The sequence below is a fragment of the Numida meleagris genome, chromosome 1 (assembly GCF_002078875.1).
Source record: "Numida meleagris isolate 19003 breed g44 Domestic line chromosome 1, NumMel1.0, whole genome shotgun sequence".
Taxonomy (NCBI): Eukaryota; Metazoa; Chordata; class Aves; order Galliformes; family Numididae; genus Numida; species Numida meleagris.
In genome coordinates this window covers 118,749,247-118,765,272 of record NC_034409.1, presented here as the reverse complement: position 1 = coordinate 118,765,272, position 16,026 = coordinate 118,749,247, and the positions used below count along the sequence as shown (strand labels likewise).

The 16,026-nt window shown below is 45.5% G+C and overlaps 1 protein-coding gene and 1 long non-coding RNA gene across 2 annotated transcripts in view; one reads left to right on the top strand and one right to left on the bottom strand.

The window, feature by feature from the left end:
• The window catches only part of NHS (NHS actin remodeling regulator), a 252,913-nt gene extending 243,725 nt beyond the window's left edge, over positions 1-9,188 (top strand). Inside the window, exons 7-9 of the mRNA XM_021409604.1 lie at positions 981-3,932; positions 4,224-4,350; positions 5,666-9,188. Of these exons, the coding sequence (XP_021265279.1) occupies positions 981-3,932; positions 4,224-4,350; positions 5,666-6,290 (3,704 nt within the window). The 3' untranslated portion in view covers positions 6,291-9,188. The remainder of the gene's footprint in view (positions 1-980; positions 3,933-4,223; positions 4,351-5,665) is intronic.
• LOC110404858 lies at positions 10,492-16,009 on the bottom strand. The gene is made up of 2 exons (XR_002442531.1): positions 14,001-16,009; positions 10,492-11,874 (listed from the first exon to the last, which is right to left on the bottom strand). It is a non-coding gene; the product is annotated as an uncharacterized LOC110404858 (long non-coding RNA).

Here is a 16,026-nt window from a genome sequence, read left to right as displayed (position 1 = left end):
TTAATCAGTTGTTTTTTTTTCCATTTAATTTTTGTTATAAACCCATAGTTGCGTGCATAAAAAGTAACTAGATTAAGTGAAAGTTTTTTCTTGTCTGAGGGGATCTTAAGGTAAAGAAATGACAGATGTTGCTCAGCAAAGTGATGAGCTGCCACAGCTCACTCAGATATCAGTTGGATATCCGCATTAGAGACAGCTGCTGGTACCCCCACTGAAAGCTTTGCTAAAAGTTCCTTTTCTTTGTCACGCTTGTCCTCAGTTCCTTCGCTGCATTCTTTATTACCAAGAATATTTGAAATCGGGTAGCTTACCTCACCTTTATTTCCAGGTGAATTAGTAGCAACTCTGTTGAGGGCAAATCAAGTGTAAAATTGGTCTTAACCCAAAAAGAAATGAACGGGATCATTATTACTTAATGTTCATCTGCACCCGAAGGTGGCTCTGATACCTCGGTTGGTTGCTGTGAAATTTAATCAGAAGCATAAAGAATGTGTTTATCATAGGGAATAAGCAACCAGAGAACCTATGAAACAAAGATCCTGTTACTGTGCAAATATTCTTGGTAGGAAAGAAGCGGATAATGGAAATTCTGAAAAGATACAAAGTTAAAATGGAACTATTTTTAGAAGTCTATATAGAGTGTTTTGTCAGGCAGCTACTCCTGAAAACTGCCTGCAGCTACTTGCACTACAGTGACAGAAACCAAAAAGTTAATATTCATCTTAATATTTACCACAGCGAGATCAGCTCTGCGTGAGATCACATTGCAGAAATAGGAGAACTGATATCACGTTGCAGGACTGGGAGAATTTCCCACCTCACTGGGATGAGGTCTGCCTTATATACGTGTTATAGCTGAGTTAGGTTTGGCATAACACTCAGCAAGATTAAATGCAGATATGCTTCTTAGGTTGCTCTGTGGGTTGTCTCGTGTCAGGACGTACGAAGCTGTCTCTCACCCAGCTTTACGTGTACCCTAGATTCGGACGAGTCGCCAGTAGCAAGGGAGCGCAATGTGATTGTGCACACCAACCCAGACTTCTCCAGTGCCAGCAGCCGGCGGTCAGGGACCAGGGACTCGGAGTGCCAGACAGAAGAAATCCTGATAGCCGCACCCTCCCGGCGCCGCATCCGCGCACAGAGGGGGCAGAGTGTGGTCGCCTCCCTCTCGCACTCCGCTGGCAACATTTTGGTGCTGGCGGACAACGGGGATGCCGTCTTCGCTGCCGCTGTCAGCAACCGCATCCGCTCGCGGAGCCTCCCTCGTGAGGGAGCAAGAGCCAGCGAGGGCGACACAGCTGCCACTGCCAAGAGTTCGGCGTATGAAGCGGAGTGCTTCCTAGCCAGCCAGGAGAGGCACCCAATAAAAGGGAAGGAGGTCCTGAGCAAACAGGGTTCACAAGAGCACCAGCCCCTGGGTTTAACTTGTCCTCAGCACCTGCACAGCCCTGAACACAGCATCGGTGAGAGAGGGAGGTCACGATTGTCGAGGATGGCAGATTCGGGAAGCTGCGAGATTTCATCCAACTCAGACACTTTTGGGAGCCCCATTCACTCCATCTCCACAGCAGGAGTCCTGCTTAGCAGCCACATGGACCAGAAGGACGATCACCAGTCCTCCAGCGGCAACTGGAGTGGGAGCAGCTCCACATGTCCCTCTCAGACATCCGAAACCATTCCTCCTGCCGCCTCTCCACCGCTGACTGGCTCCTCGCACTGTGACTCTGAGCTGTCCCTCAACACCGCTCCCAACGCCAATGAGGACTCGAGCGTCTTCATCACAGAGCAGTATGGTGACCACGTGGACAAGGTCAGAGGCCATAGGGCGAGCTCCTTCACCTCCACTGTGGCAGATCTACTCGATGACCCCAACAACAGCAACACAAGTGACAGTGAGTGGAACTACTTGCACCACCACCATGATGCATCCTGTCGCCAGGACTTCAGCCCCGAGCGCACCAAGGCTGACAGCCTGGGATGCCCGAGCTTCACGAGCATGGGCACATATGACAGCTTCCTAGAGAAGAGCCCCTCTGACAAGGCAGACACTAGCTCACACTTCTCTGTGGATACTGAAGGATACTATACCTCCATGCACTTTGACTGCGGTCTCAAGGGCAACAAGAGCTATATTTGCAACTATGCAGCTGCAGGCTCCGAGAGCGGACAGATGGCAAGCGTGACCTCCAGCCTGGCCGACTGCACCTGGCAGGAATGCATCAGTCACAGAAGGCAGGGACGGCAGGGCATCTCTCTGAAGAAACCAAAGGCAAAGCCAGCTCCACCAAAACGCAGCTCATCTTTGAGGAAATCTGAGGGCAGCGTGGATCTTCCCGAGAAGAAAGAACCAAAGATTAGCAGTGGCCAGCATGTGTCGCACACTGCCAGGGAAATGAAGCTGCCACTTGAGTTTTCCAACACACCTTCCAGAGCGGAGGCCTCTAGCCTGCCACCCAAACCCGAGCTGCCCTGGGTGAGCCAGAGTGAAGGCGGCATGAAGGACGCTCAGTTTGATACGGCCGACATGCCGTCCTTCAAAGACGAAGGTGCTGAACAACCTCACTATGCAGACCTCTGGCTCCTGAACGACTTGAAATCTGGTGATCCTTACAGGTCTTTATCCAATTCGAGCACTGCTACGGGTACCACAGTCATAGAGTGCATCAAGTCACCAGAGAGCTCTGAGTCCCAAACATCCCAGTCCGGGTCACGGGCCACCACCCCATCCCTCCCTTCCGTCGACAGCGAGTTTAAACTGGCCTCCCCAGAAAAGCTGGCGGGGCTGGCCTCGCCTTCCAGCGGGTACTCGAGCCAGTCGGAGACACCGACCTCCTCCTTCCCAACCGCTTTCTTCTCCGGACCGCTGTCCCCAGGGGGCAGCAAGAGGAAGCCGAAAGTACCGGAGAGGAAGTCCTCGCTGCAACAGCCGCTCTCTAAAGATGGCACCATGTCTGCAAGCAAAGACCTCGAACTCCCGATTATACCTCCGACCCATCTCGACCTAAGTGCTCTTCACAGCGTCTTGAATAAACCGTTCACTCACCGGCACCAGCTGCATGCCTTCAACCCCAGCAAGCAGAGCGCAGTGGGGGAAGCCCTCAGCCCCAGCCATCCCTCTGCCCTCGCCATCACCCCCTCCGTCCTCAAGTCCGTGCACCTCAGGGCCATCAACAGGCCTGAAGAAGTGAAGCAGAAGGGCAGCATCCCGGACTTGCTGTGCATCCAAGAGCCCACACTGGTGGCTAGTGATGTTTCGCCAGGGAAAATGAGGCCACTCCTAACCAAGAAGCCAGTGTCACGGCAGTTCTCCACTGAGGAGGCCATCATGTCATATATCGACTCTTCCCCAGCAGAAATGGGCCCTGGGAAGCCGTCTTTAGAAAAAAGCTCCTCTTTCAGCGGACAGAGTAATTGCGAGCAGGAAATTGTACCTTCAGCGGGTGAGGCTCTGATTGAAATGAAAACTGTGAAGGACCAAATAACCCCAGCTGCTGAGCATTTGCCAGACAGTGCTCTAAATCAGACTTGTGCAGCTTCTACAGAAGGATTTCAGAAAGGCTCAGCTCTCCTCACAGGTGATCATGAAGCAGAGAAAGCAAACAAGGGAGCAGAACCGGAGAGCCGCCTCGAGCATGCGCAGGCCCAGCTGGAGCTTTGTGGCAGTGAGCAGCAGCTGGAGCTCAGCGTGGTGGGTGACGGCCCTGCTCAGGCAGAGGGAGCAGATGTCAGTGATCAGCTTAAGCACCAACTCGATTTAAGCCACCACGTGCCTGGGAATATCAGCTACGAATCAGAGACGGCAGCAGTGAACTTGCTCAGTGAAGCCAGTTGCAAGCAGGAGAACATCGCATCAGGTATTCCTACCAGAAGTGCCTCTGGTACCAGCGGGGCAGATGAGACAGCGGGTGGAACAGAAGCGCCATCGCTGAAAGGTCAGTTGGGTCCTCTTTTCTGTGCTGCAGTTCATTCTGCGGTGGAGGGTGTCACTTGACATCGGGGTGAAGGACTGGGGCCCTGGGGCCCTGGAGGAGTCACACAGCATGACAGGCCTCAGTTAGCCCTCCTGGGCTGAGAGCACAGCAACCACTCAGATTAGAGGATAAAGTCTATACGGCCAGCATTGGCTACTTGCTTATACATCAAGCTTATGCCTTGCACTAGCAGTGCTCTTTCAAAATACAATAGTGGTCTGACTCTAACCACGGTTTCTGTCCTTACCTCAGAGTCTTCTCCAAGCGACGACTCCATCATGTCCCCACTGAGTGAAGACTCTCAGGCTGAAGCTGAGGACGTTTTTGTGTCTCCCAACAAACCTCGCACTACTGAGGACTTGTTTGCAGTCATTCACAGGTGATCTAACCTTCTTGCAACTATGAACCATAAAAGCCAGCCATCCTTTCCCCAGCTGCATGGTCATCCACTGCAGAATAATTATCTGACAGTTAAGCTCTGTCTTGCTCCTAAACAGTCATAGCTGGTATGGTGCTATGACCAAGGCATGCAGAAATATCCCAGCCAGCACTGATGCTGGATGTCGTGAAGTCCCACTGGTGCCTGGCCTTGCAAGTATGGGGATGAGTTAACCTTCCTCAGGTTGGGTCAAATTTCTAATAATTGGCACTTGGTACAATAATCATAATCTAGACTCAGACTTCACCCAGAAGATGAGTCACTCAGGCCCTTGGAGAAAGCAGATGATGGTGGAGGTGTCCCTTGCCACCCAGGCTTTGCCATCCAGTTGTGTTTTTGGACTGAGTCCCACTTAGGGCTTCTTGCTGCTTGATTTTATAGGCAGCAAGGATACTATACCTCCATGCACTTTGACTGTGGTCTCAAGGGCAACAAGAGCTATATTTGCTCTTGTTTATGCTTCCATGTTCTGTAACATGTCATCACATTCTGGCAACCCAGTGCCTGGGCACTGATGAAGCTGCTGGGCAAACGCTCATTTAACAGTGCCAAAAAGGGGGAGTGATAAAGTAGTGAGGGTGATACATCTTACATATTATGGCTGTTTACATATAATGGCTGTTTGCCTTATAAAATGACGTTTGTGATGCTAACCATATTAGTAGGGGTTAGGAGCAGCACATGCTGGTCACATGTGTGCATTATGAGTATCGTTACGGCACGTGTGGGGTGCTTTACAGACAACATCAGGCTGCTCTAACAAACACGTCTCCAAAGAAAACTCCCCACATTGGTTTCTGCATGCTGCCCACCAGCTCTGTTCTTATGAGTGAGTTGCCATACCAAGAATGAAGAGGAGACATCTCTTCAAATTTAGAGTATTTCACATTCAGTTGAAATTTGCGATCACAGCTGAAATTAAAGATTTTTATTAATGAATGGGTTATGATGATTATTTGGCTAACCTGGGACTCTGTAGGCATCACTGTCTTTATAAAGAGCAGGTTGTGCATAAATTGTTTTAAAAGAGCTAGGTAACATCGAGAGAGACTGTGAGGCAGTGCCTCATTCCTTGCACAAGAGCTACTGTGCCTTAAAGTGCTGCCAGTCACTGACAGCCTCTGATAGTTGGCAGAGGGATTAAGAGAGACCTAGTTCGTTTGAAAGCACAGTGAATCCGTGTAACTCCAGGCTAGCAGGAAACGTTGTTCTACAAAGATAGCATATGAAAGAGTGCTTCTTTGTGTTTTTACAGATCAAAAAGGAAAGTTCTTGGGAGAAAGGACTCCGGAGACCTGTCTGTAAGGAACAGACTGAGAGCTTCCTCTGGGACTAGCATCCAGCCGCCTGCCAGCAGCACGTTGCCCGCCAGCAGCGCATCACCCGCCAGCAGCACAGGTGCTCCCATGAGCAGTCAGAGGTCCCCAGGGCTGATATACAGGAATGCCAAGAAGTCCAACACATCTAATGAGGAGTTTAAACTACTACTCCTTAAAAAGGGCAGTCGGTCTGATTCTAGCTACAGGATGTCCGCCACGGAAATCCTGAAAAGCCCTATTCTGCCCAAGTCTCCTGGAGAGCTGACAGCGGATGCTTCCCAAAGCCAGGACGAGGGTCCCCCGGTGACAAGCCCCGATGCATCATCCCCGCTGTCCCCCTGCTCACCGAGGGTCAACGCGGAAGGTTTCTCCTCCAAGAGCTTTCCCATGTCGGCATCTTCACGAGTGGGGCGCTCGCGGGCGCCGCCAGCTGCCAGCAGCAGCCGGTACAGCGTGCGCTGCCGGCTGTACAATACGCCGATGCAGGCCATCTCGGAGGGGGAGACTGAGAACTCAGATGGCAGCCCCCACGATGACCGCTCTTCTCAGAGCTCAACATAGGCTGCCAGGGACTGCTGACACCATGCAAGCTGCGTAAGGATGTGAATAGAAGAGGCCAATGCTGTAGCAGTCAAAACAATAATTGCAGGGCAATATCAATGCTTAACTGTGTTTGTGTTCGTAGGACGCTGGGGAAACAGAGGACTATGGCTGTAGCTATTTATGACCTTACATTTTCTAAAAGTAGAAAGATAGACTATGTCTATTCTGTTTTCCTTTAGCTTCATTTGGATTATCCCGCTCATTTCTGTTGTCACTGTATATTTCAAGGCTATACACTTTTCATAGAGTTCAGAGTGACTTTTGTGTTGGTTTTTTTTTTGTTTGTTTTTTGTTTTTTCCCAGAAGCTGCCCATCTAGAAACAAATTCCTCACTGTAGTGCTTCCCTAGGGAGACAAATAAAAAAGCAAATGCTCTTGAGGATTGGTATTTTTCTACACTAAAAGGAGCTGAAACAAAATTTAGAAGAAATTAACAAAACATATGTAAATACCATATTTTTGATAAAAATTTGTAAATAGAACAATCAAAAAGTGGACATGTGGCAAACAATTTCCTGCATAACAACTCTGTTTATAGCAGACAAGAGGAGTCAAATGTAATAACTGTATTCTGTGAATACCACTTTCATATCAAACCTAAGTTCACATGGCCACCAGTAACCATTTTCGGTGCCATAAGCCTCAAAGAAGACAGTTAGCAGTCGCAAGGAATTCTCCACCTCAGCTAACGAATCGTACCAGCTGACTGAGATGGGACTGATGCAACCATTTGTCTTTCTAGCATAGCCCCAACAAGCTAACTGAGAAGTGCAGCTGTGAGTTTGAGCGCGACCGTCGGTTGGGAAGGCAGGCGTGCTTCTGACAGAACAAAGTCATTCCTCAAAGCCCCAAACGGTCCCATCTGATGGTGCCCCCAGGCCTTCGTGCTAACAGGGAATGCTTTAGCAAGAATAGATGCAAGGAAATTGTACTTACTTTCATATTCCTTTTAGGCTATTGGGATACATAACGCAGTTGTAACCTGGTAACGATAATCTTTAAACACAATTAGTTTCTGATTCTTAAGGGAAACAAATAAATGATAAGCATGCAACAAGCGCTTTCAATTTATCAGTAAATATCTGCGATGAGTTTTCAGTGAAGCTTTCTCTTTGTGCTGATGAGATTCATGCTACCTAAATATTTACCAAAATGACACTGTGAAAACGTAGCTGGGAAATAGGTATGTGTATGCATTATTTATGTTCATTGCGAAACCATGAAGGGGAAAGCTCTGGTTTCTTGTGCCAGCCACAGACGTTTGGGTTCCGTCTGGGTTCCCCAGAGGTGTGCAGCAGGGTGGGGGATTGGAACAGGCTGGGAGAGGAGACAAATCAAAGCGAATGCTTTGATACAAATGAAGGCAGGGAAATAAAAGCTTAATTACTTGAAGTTACTTGAATTTTCTTGTCTTAAAACGGAAAGGATGCGTACTTTTAAGCTCAGCCCACAAGTTCCTTTATACTTTTAATTTTTAAATGAAATAAAACCAGTTGTTGGTCTGATTCTCCTTTGGGCCACCACTGTTTTCACGGTGTAGCCCGACCACGCTGCTCAGAGAACAAGGCCCTCTTTGTCCAAAATGTGTGCAGTTGGTGTCGTTTGCTGTAGGATATGCTTGGGAGTAGAGGAATAGAAGGGACATTAGTGCGGAGAAATAATGCAAGAAGAAAGGTGGTGCGCAGTAGGACAGATTGAACGGAACAGCAGAAAGAGCGTACTTAGATCCTAAAGAAATCAACTCAAAGCTGGCTTTAAGCATAAGTGAATGAATGGGAAGTGGGATGTGTGAAATGGGTTTTTCCTTTTTTTTTTTTTTTTTTTTGCTTTTAATCACATAATGCATAAAGCTGAGAGTTTTTAAAGCGGGCAGGTCGTGTTTTGAAGAGGAAGGTTCTTAGGATTTTAAGAGAGTTTGAGCAAGTCAGAGGGGTTTAACAAATCCTCAGAGTTATTTCCCATAAGGTTTATGTCTCATTTTGTCTAGCATACACTACAAAATCTGTAATTCAGGGTATCCTGCCGTCCTCCTGTGTCGTCTGCTTGTGTGCAGTATGAGGTTGAATCACTATGCATGTGGTGCGTGTGTTGAGAGGAGGGGTGGTAAATCAGCTACAGGGCTTCAAAATTGGGAAGTCTGAAACAGTTTTAATAAGAGCAGGTGGAGCAAGGTTCTGGAAATAAATGGCTAGTTGTATCAGTAGCTTAGTTAAGAAAAGGAGCCGAAACACAAGTAAAACGAGTGAATGTTTGAAGGATTTGCTTAGTGTATAACAAAACACTTCCTGGAAAACATGAGGAAGCTTAGATCTTGGGAGAAAATCCTTAGTTTGTCATCGTAAGTCATTTTGCATGGAAGTTTTACCCGGAGCACTTTTATAAACATGTTTGTCCTTAAAGGCACCACGTATGTTTAAAGAATCATTCAAAACCGTAAAGAGAACACAGCTGAACTGACATCGGTGATACCACTTTTTATTGCTGATCTACAGTTTCGTAGGTGCCATAATATACAGACACTAAAAAGGGCTGGAATTGTGAGGCAGTACTTCACATCCAAAAAGGCCAGAGAGCAGGAACACTGGAGGACAAGCTGTAGAGGGGAACATCGTGCATCTTGAAACAGGGTACAGCACATGCATTAGGCAACCAGTGAACCATCATTTCAACCTATGTTCTGTTGTTTGCACTGATGTTGAGGAAGTTACACAGCTGTATGTTCCGAAAAGTAATATTTACCCCTTTTTCTTCTTTTTCTTTTTTTTCTTGTGGCAGCATAGAGGAGATGGAATAGTTGTAGCAAATAAAGCATATATGTGCTTTTGCCAAAGGTCAGTGATGGAGTGCATTTGCTGCAGTGGTGGCAGATATAGAGAAATACTGTAGGTTATGACTTAAAGAATTAAAAAAAAATTAAGAAGGTTACAGTGTAACTATTTTGGTACTAGCACCAGTTCATGCTGGCAGAAAAGACAATGGTTTATGGACTTGCATCCATTTTGTATTTTTGTAATATTTGTAAATAGGAACTTTTTAAATTGTTGCAAAGATGGTTTCTTTTGTAAAATGTTTTCAAAGTTTACATTAAATCCAAGCCTTTGTATATTTTAGAGCTGTGCAACACTTTAAGTCTTGTATTTATTTTTAGTAAAAACGGTGACAGTTTCATTGTGAACCCCTCTCAAAAAATGTGTCGGAAAAGTTTGATTACCTAGAAAGTGTGTATAGAAACTGCAAATAAACGTGACTGCAATTAAATCACGCCTTCTCTTTGCTTGTCGTGAAATGTGAAGTCTGATCTACTCAACAACAAGTACGGTATTTCCAAAAGTCAGTCTCGGGGCATTAAACATTGCAAACTATTTAATCTTTGTTTTCCATTAAACTTAAGTCAGTTTGGTTCCTGGGAGATGAAGAAGTCTGGGCCTGGAAGCTCGGTGCTCTAAATGTTCTAAAATTGCATGCCTGCAGGTGAAGAGGAAGGGAAGAAGCTTTTGTTTCATCTGTCATTCTGTCAGTAGCTTTTCAACCCCGTACATGAGTTCTTAAAAAAAATGCACGTGGGAAAAAAAAGCTGAAAGACGGACGTCTAGTGCCTTAGTGTGGAAAAATCAGCCTTGGGGAATGCAGCTGAACTGTCTGAAATCGTGCCTTGCAAAGATAGAAGATTTCCCCATGGGTGTGGTACTAGAGCAGTCTCCAAGTGGGAATCAGTTTACGTAACATTTGCTTCAACCAGATGGTCAAGTATTAAACAGTTACGTAGATCATCAGCTGATGCATTATGCACCTCTTCCAATCCAGAAATACAGATAAGCAGGAACTGTAGGAAGAACAGACTCAGGCACATTCTGGTTATCTGCTCGCTGTACGCTGGTCTATTTTTTTATGCTCAGTGGGAAGAAAATTAAACATTAGACTTCATAATATATATCCGTTGCTTTTTTATGTATGTGAAGTCAGTGACTTTTGTCTTTGCAAAATCCAGGCTTCAGCATGCACTGTTGGTTACGTGTACATAGCATACCACAGTCAAGCCCATCCGGCAATAATACAAACCAGATACTATAAGCACTATCACTGCACACACAAGCTCTTCTCAGGTTGCACCTTCCACCTCAGCAGAGCATCCCATCATGCTGACCAGAGAATGTCCATGGGAAGACTAAAAAGTGTGAAGGGGTTGTTTTTTGTTTGGAAGATAATAAAGCCAATGGGTGTTATAACACAGATGCTGCAGAGAAAACGTTGGTACTTTCTCTGCAGGGTGCAATTCAAATACACACATATGTACCCCTGCAACAAAGCTACCTCCAGGCTTTACCTGCGCTCTTTACAGAGACTCGGCAACTCAGCCCAAATACTGAGTCCAAAGGGGTCCTCCTTGAACTAGCAAATGTGAAGAACATCTTCATTTCCACATCCACCATACAAGTCTTGTTTCAGAGGAGGGACAAATGCAAGAATTCTTTTCAAGCAGTGATGTTAATGCCTGCTCTTGGGAGTACTTCTGGTGCTTTCATCTGCTGCTCTGCGTAACACCTACACATCTGGGAAGCCAAGTACTTCCTCAATGGTCTGGTCAGTGGATTACAGCCATCCATCTTGTTGATTTGCCTCTTCCTGGCACTTGGCTCTTCACTGTGCCCAGAGCAGCACTACACATTGGGGAGGCAGCATAGGAGCCCTAGGGTGGTGCCAGGCTGCTCTCCCCATCCCTGCAGCCTGTGGGGCTGGATTGCCACTACCCACACACTCTTCTGACAACTGTGTTGCTCTAGTAAAGGGCAGCAATAGTCACAACTGCTGTTTTAGTACCAGTTTCAAATTCAGACTGTGAGAATGCATCTTAGCAGTGAGGAACACACCCATTACCAAATCTCTAAGACCAGCCCTTTCCAAGACACTTAAAAAGATGACAGCGCTTTCAGGCCCGGGCAGCCACTGACACAGGTGTTTTGGAGCTTTTATTTGAAGATGGGGGCAATCATCAAGTACTTCCTGGATCTTGATTTTTAATCATGGGTACATCAGGCATCCCCAGTTAGCAGTGTTACTCTTAGTTTTATGAATGTGATCTCCTAACAGCTATGCTGTTAGTTCTGTCACCTTTTGGAGCTGGAGCCTTCTCTCGACCTGACCATCCCTCTAATGAGGCAGCTCCTGAGTAACAGGGCAGCCAAGAGCTGGCTGCAAGCCTAGCATTGATTTCCATTAAGCTATTTGAAAATGTAATAGTTAATTACATTTCTCTCCTTTAATTCTTTACTTGGTGACAGAAGCATGTATTAGGTGTTCTGATTCTGGATTGAAGTCAGGCCAACAGGTTCTTGACCCAGCTCATCCCAGCTGTTTTTAACTACCAGCTTGATAGTAGTTGGGCACTTTTCTAGTGCCCAATGTTATCAGTCCTAAGAATTCTTCAGCGCTTCTCTTAATTTCTTAAATGCAAGTTATCCAGCTCCACTGACTGAAGACGTTTGCCTTTAAGTACCTCATTATGAACAGATGAGGTTTCACAACATATCATCTGGATAGACTCCTGAAAGAGAAAGCAGAGAAAATGTATTCGTAATGAATCAATATCCTCCAACATAGGCTCAAGGTCAGGATAACAAAACAGGTAAGCTGCTAAACACAGTCTTTCCCACTCAGTTATTTGCATTGCCATTTACACTTCCCTAGAGTTGGAAAATCAGAAAACAGCTACAAACATTAAAGCAAATTTATCCTATCAAAGGTAGAGGAAAGAAAGCTTTCTGATTTTTCCCAAGATGAATTAAAACGATGTGCAAAATAGCAATGGTAGTGAAAACATTATGAGTAGGCAGCTTTCATTCATTCTCACTCTAGATACTTTTTTAAAATCAGAACTTTATCCAGCCTGTACACAACTACTTCTCACCATTGTTATTTCACAATATAGTTGCAAACCGTTAACCATTCTTGTGAGGAAACAACAGCTCCATTTACGTTCACTGTGGGGTCAGAGGAGAGGCAGGAACTGCTCCCTCAGTCCCAAGAGAAGAATAATGAAGGCCACGAAAATACCATATCCTGATCAACTCAGCTCAGTTCAGGCTGTACATCCACGTTATAGCACTGTTCACCTAGCAGCAAGGTACTTAATGAAACACAAAAACTGGCCTCCTTGGCAATGGCAACTAAACAATTAAGAGAAGCCCTGTTTTATAGGAATGGTTTTGCAATATTTAGTGCGAGGCTATGTCTCTTTTATTTTACTCAAATAAACATGACATCTACAAAAAAGCAATCACCCAATGAGTTTCTTGTGGAAATTCACACTACAGTTTACACAGAGAAAATTATGCAAGTAATGTGACCGAACCTGTGGCTTGGCCACTTTGTTAACCAGTCACATTGAATCTGGGGCAGGTGGCTTACATCCATTACAAGCCCCCAGTGCCGGAAAAAGAAATAATCAGGTAAAAACACTTCCATGAGTAAATGACATACAAAATCTGCAGGAGTATAGCATTCAGTTCCTGAGCAGTCAAGTTGGTTTATGTATTTAAAAGTCTGGCACAGGACTATGATGTTATTACTTGTATTTAGTGTTCTTCTTTTAATGTCTTCCTTTTAAAAGTACCTCCTTTAGGTGTTCATTAAAAGCTCACTGGGCGGCAGATGGACACCCCTTACATAAAGTCCTCACTTAAAAATAATGAAAACAAATGGTTTTATTACCATATAGGAATGTCACATTCTCAAATAAGGATCATCTGGAACCTTTTCTTGGGCTTCATGCTTCCACTGTTTTATTGGTTCTGGCAGATAATTTAAAGGCAGATCCAAAGCAAAGTGAATGAAATATAGACCATACCCTATAAGTACTGATGCCAAACCACAATATCCTAATCCTATGATCTGTTTCTGTGCATTTCACTTTGCCAAGGCAGCTGAACCATCAAACAAATCCCAATCACACAAATGTAGGCTGTAATTCCTGTTACTTTTGTAAACTCAAAGCACAAAACAAGTTCTGGGATCTATGAAGACAAGCCTGTAACCAGACTTAGTTCAGAACCTCACTCATCATTTGAAATATTCAGCAATACAAAATACCAAGTTTCAAACCTGAAAAGAGGATCTTTCACAAACAGATTTCTTATCTGTTTGTGAAAGATAAATTTAAGAGTTATTGGATCCAGCAAAATCAGAATCTAAGTACCAGAAAATATGGCCAACAAATTAATTCCAGGAAAAATCTTGTGAAAACAGATCCAAGAAAAATAAATGCTTTGTAGATCAGGTTTTCTCACTCCTGGATTCAAATGTATTATTAGCTGCCTCCTTTCCCTGTAACAACATCCTGACTACCTCCACTTCCTTGAGTTTTCTTTTCAAATCCATCCTTCCTTCTACCCAATTAGTAAGCCACTGGAACGGTATTTGTAGAAATATAGAGGAATGCCTATCACTTTATATCATCAAGATAAAACTTTCTAAAACAGCACGGTGTAACTCAAAACTGAAATTGTATGGCCTCTAGTGTACTGGATAATTCCTTTTAATATAGCTTCACTTCCTAAAGATTGGACTCCCCTTACCCCTTTCTCAAATCTCTCTCTCGTAAGCTCTTCCAAATACCACTGCCCCACAAGAGTACAGAAATCAGATATCTGTACAAACTTTTTCAATATTTACCTTCAATCTCAACATTTCTTTATCCTTGTCCTGACTACTTCCTCTCCACAGCAGTATCTCTGATCCCCAACTCTGGTCCTTTACTTCTTAGTCTGTGTTTCTGTTCCCCATTCAGCCTCTGTGGCCTTCCAGGATCTACTTCTTCCAGAATCATTCTTTTCAGGGACTGCTTCCCAGACAAATTATTGCCATACTGTTAACAAAATAAAATGTTTCTGCAGAAAAAAATACAGAGAAGATAAAAAACTATTTTGAAAACAGATGGGCTCCCTGTTACTTATGCATTCTCCCCTTGCCTCAAGTTTTTTGGGAAATGAAGCTTTTAGCTTAATCAGTGCACTTCCAGACCTGCAGTTTAAATGAAAAGCAGCAGTAGCAGCAAACACTGACATGTTCTGATGATGAATCAGTTACATAAGAAACTGGACATACCATTCTGATGTCATTAAAGATGGGAGCTTGTAGATGCTTGTCTTCCCCCTTGCTATCAATGTCAAAGAGAGAAAAGCTTTTAAATCCTACTAAGATCAGAAAACAATAAAGGAAGCAATCCTTCAGGTTCTCTCAAAACACTTATGAGGAAATACGGCGAAATCCACGAATACTCCTTTTATATATACGTAATTCTAACACATGCTTTCTCACAGATTAGCTGATACACGTATAGATCACTCCAAAAGTAATGCCTCCCATTTATTTCCATGGAAACTACAAGAGATACAAACACCACAATAACACTATTTGATAGAAGAAATTCTCAGCTATAAAACATTTTTTTTTTTTCAATACAGTCACCACCATCAGCTATGCATTTTTGCAAGCAATGAACTAAAGCCTGCATGCCGTGCTCATAACTATTTGCACCAGCAAAGGTGACCCACTGTCACCACTGCTGAAACACACCACCCACCGCCTCACTGTGCTCACATCCATTGGCTGGTATCCATCAATGTTCAGCAAGTGTTGATGAATTAGATGCCATTTTTTCCACACGGAGGAACTCAGTTACACACCTGTGCTTCATCTGCACTTCCATGTCCATCCCAGTCCCCCCAGTTGATGCCAGCTACATATACATACCCACAAGGCCACAGCCCTGTGGTAGCTGCTGTCAGAGGCCTTTCCCTCTCCCACCAAGGCCTCATCCTTACAGACATCCCTAGCAGCAGCCCACTTCACCTACTGCCTGGGTAACCCGCCTGACCGTCACTAGTGCTTCAGTTGCTGCACTCACACTGCCCCCCACCAGCTCAGACTGCCCAGGGCCCCATCCACCTGGCCCTGAGCACCTCCAGGGATGGGACAGCACAGCTTCTCTGGGCAGCCTTTGCCAGGGTCTCACCGCCCTCTGAGTGAAGAATTTTTGCCTAATCCCTAATCTAAATCTCTTCTTTTTAGTTTAAAGCCGTTCCCCCTTGTCCTATCATGGTCTTTGTATCCTTATGCTCCAGGCTGGTCCTGAGCACTCAGGCAGAAAGACTACATCCCTTGAGAGGAGATCCCCATAGCAAAAAGCATAAAATCACTGATGTAGGGGGGTGCGCCTGAAATTTGTATGTTATGTCCTTCCCAAAGAATTCCTGCAACAACAGGAGCCCTGCTACCTCACTTCATCAAGTTAGAAACTCTTCCTTAAGATCAGCACCACCTTTTGCAGCTATTAAACCCCTCTTCAATTGGATCTCTCCCTTCCAAGAAGCAGTTTTTGAAGAACCAAGGCCACATCTGAAAGTGCGTGGAGCTGCCCAGGCACTGTGTGGTGAGTAGCAGGGCCGCTGCTGCCAACACATGCACTGCCACGTGAGCACACCAGGAGCCGCACCTGAAGCCACAGAAGCAGAGAAAGCAATCGCAGCGTCGTCTCCCGCTGTCGGTACAAGAAGCGGGCACAGGGTGCGCAGTTCCACCTCCCGCAGCTCAAGACTCGGCCTCGCACCTCCCAACCCGGCTGAGGGAACGGCGGCCCCGCCCCCGGCCCCGCCCGCCCGACTCCCGTTTGCCGGGCGCGCCCGTGCCCAGCGCGCAG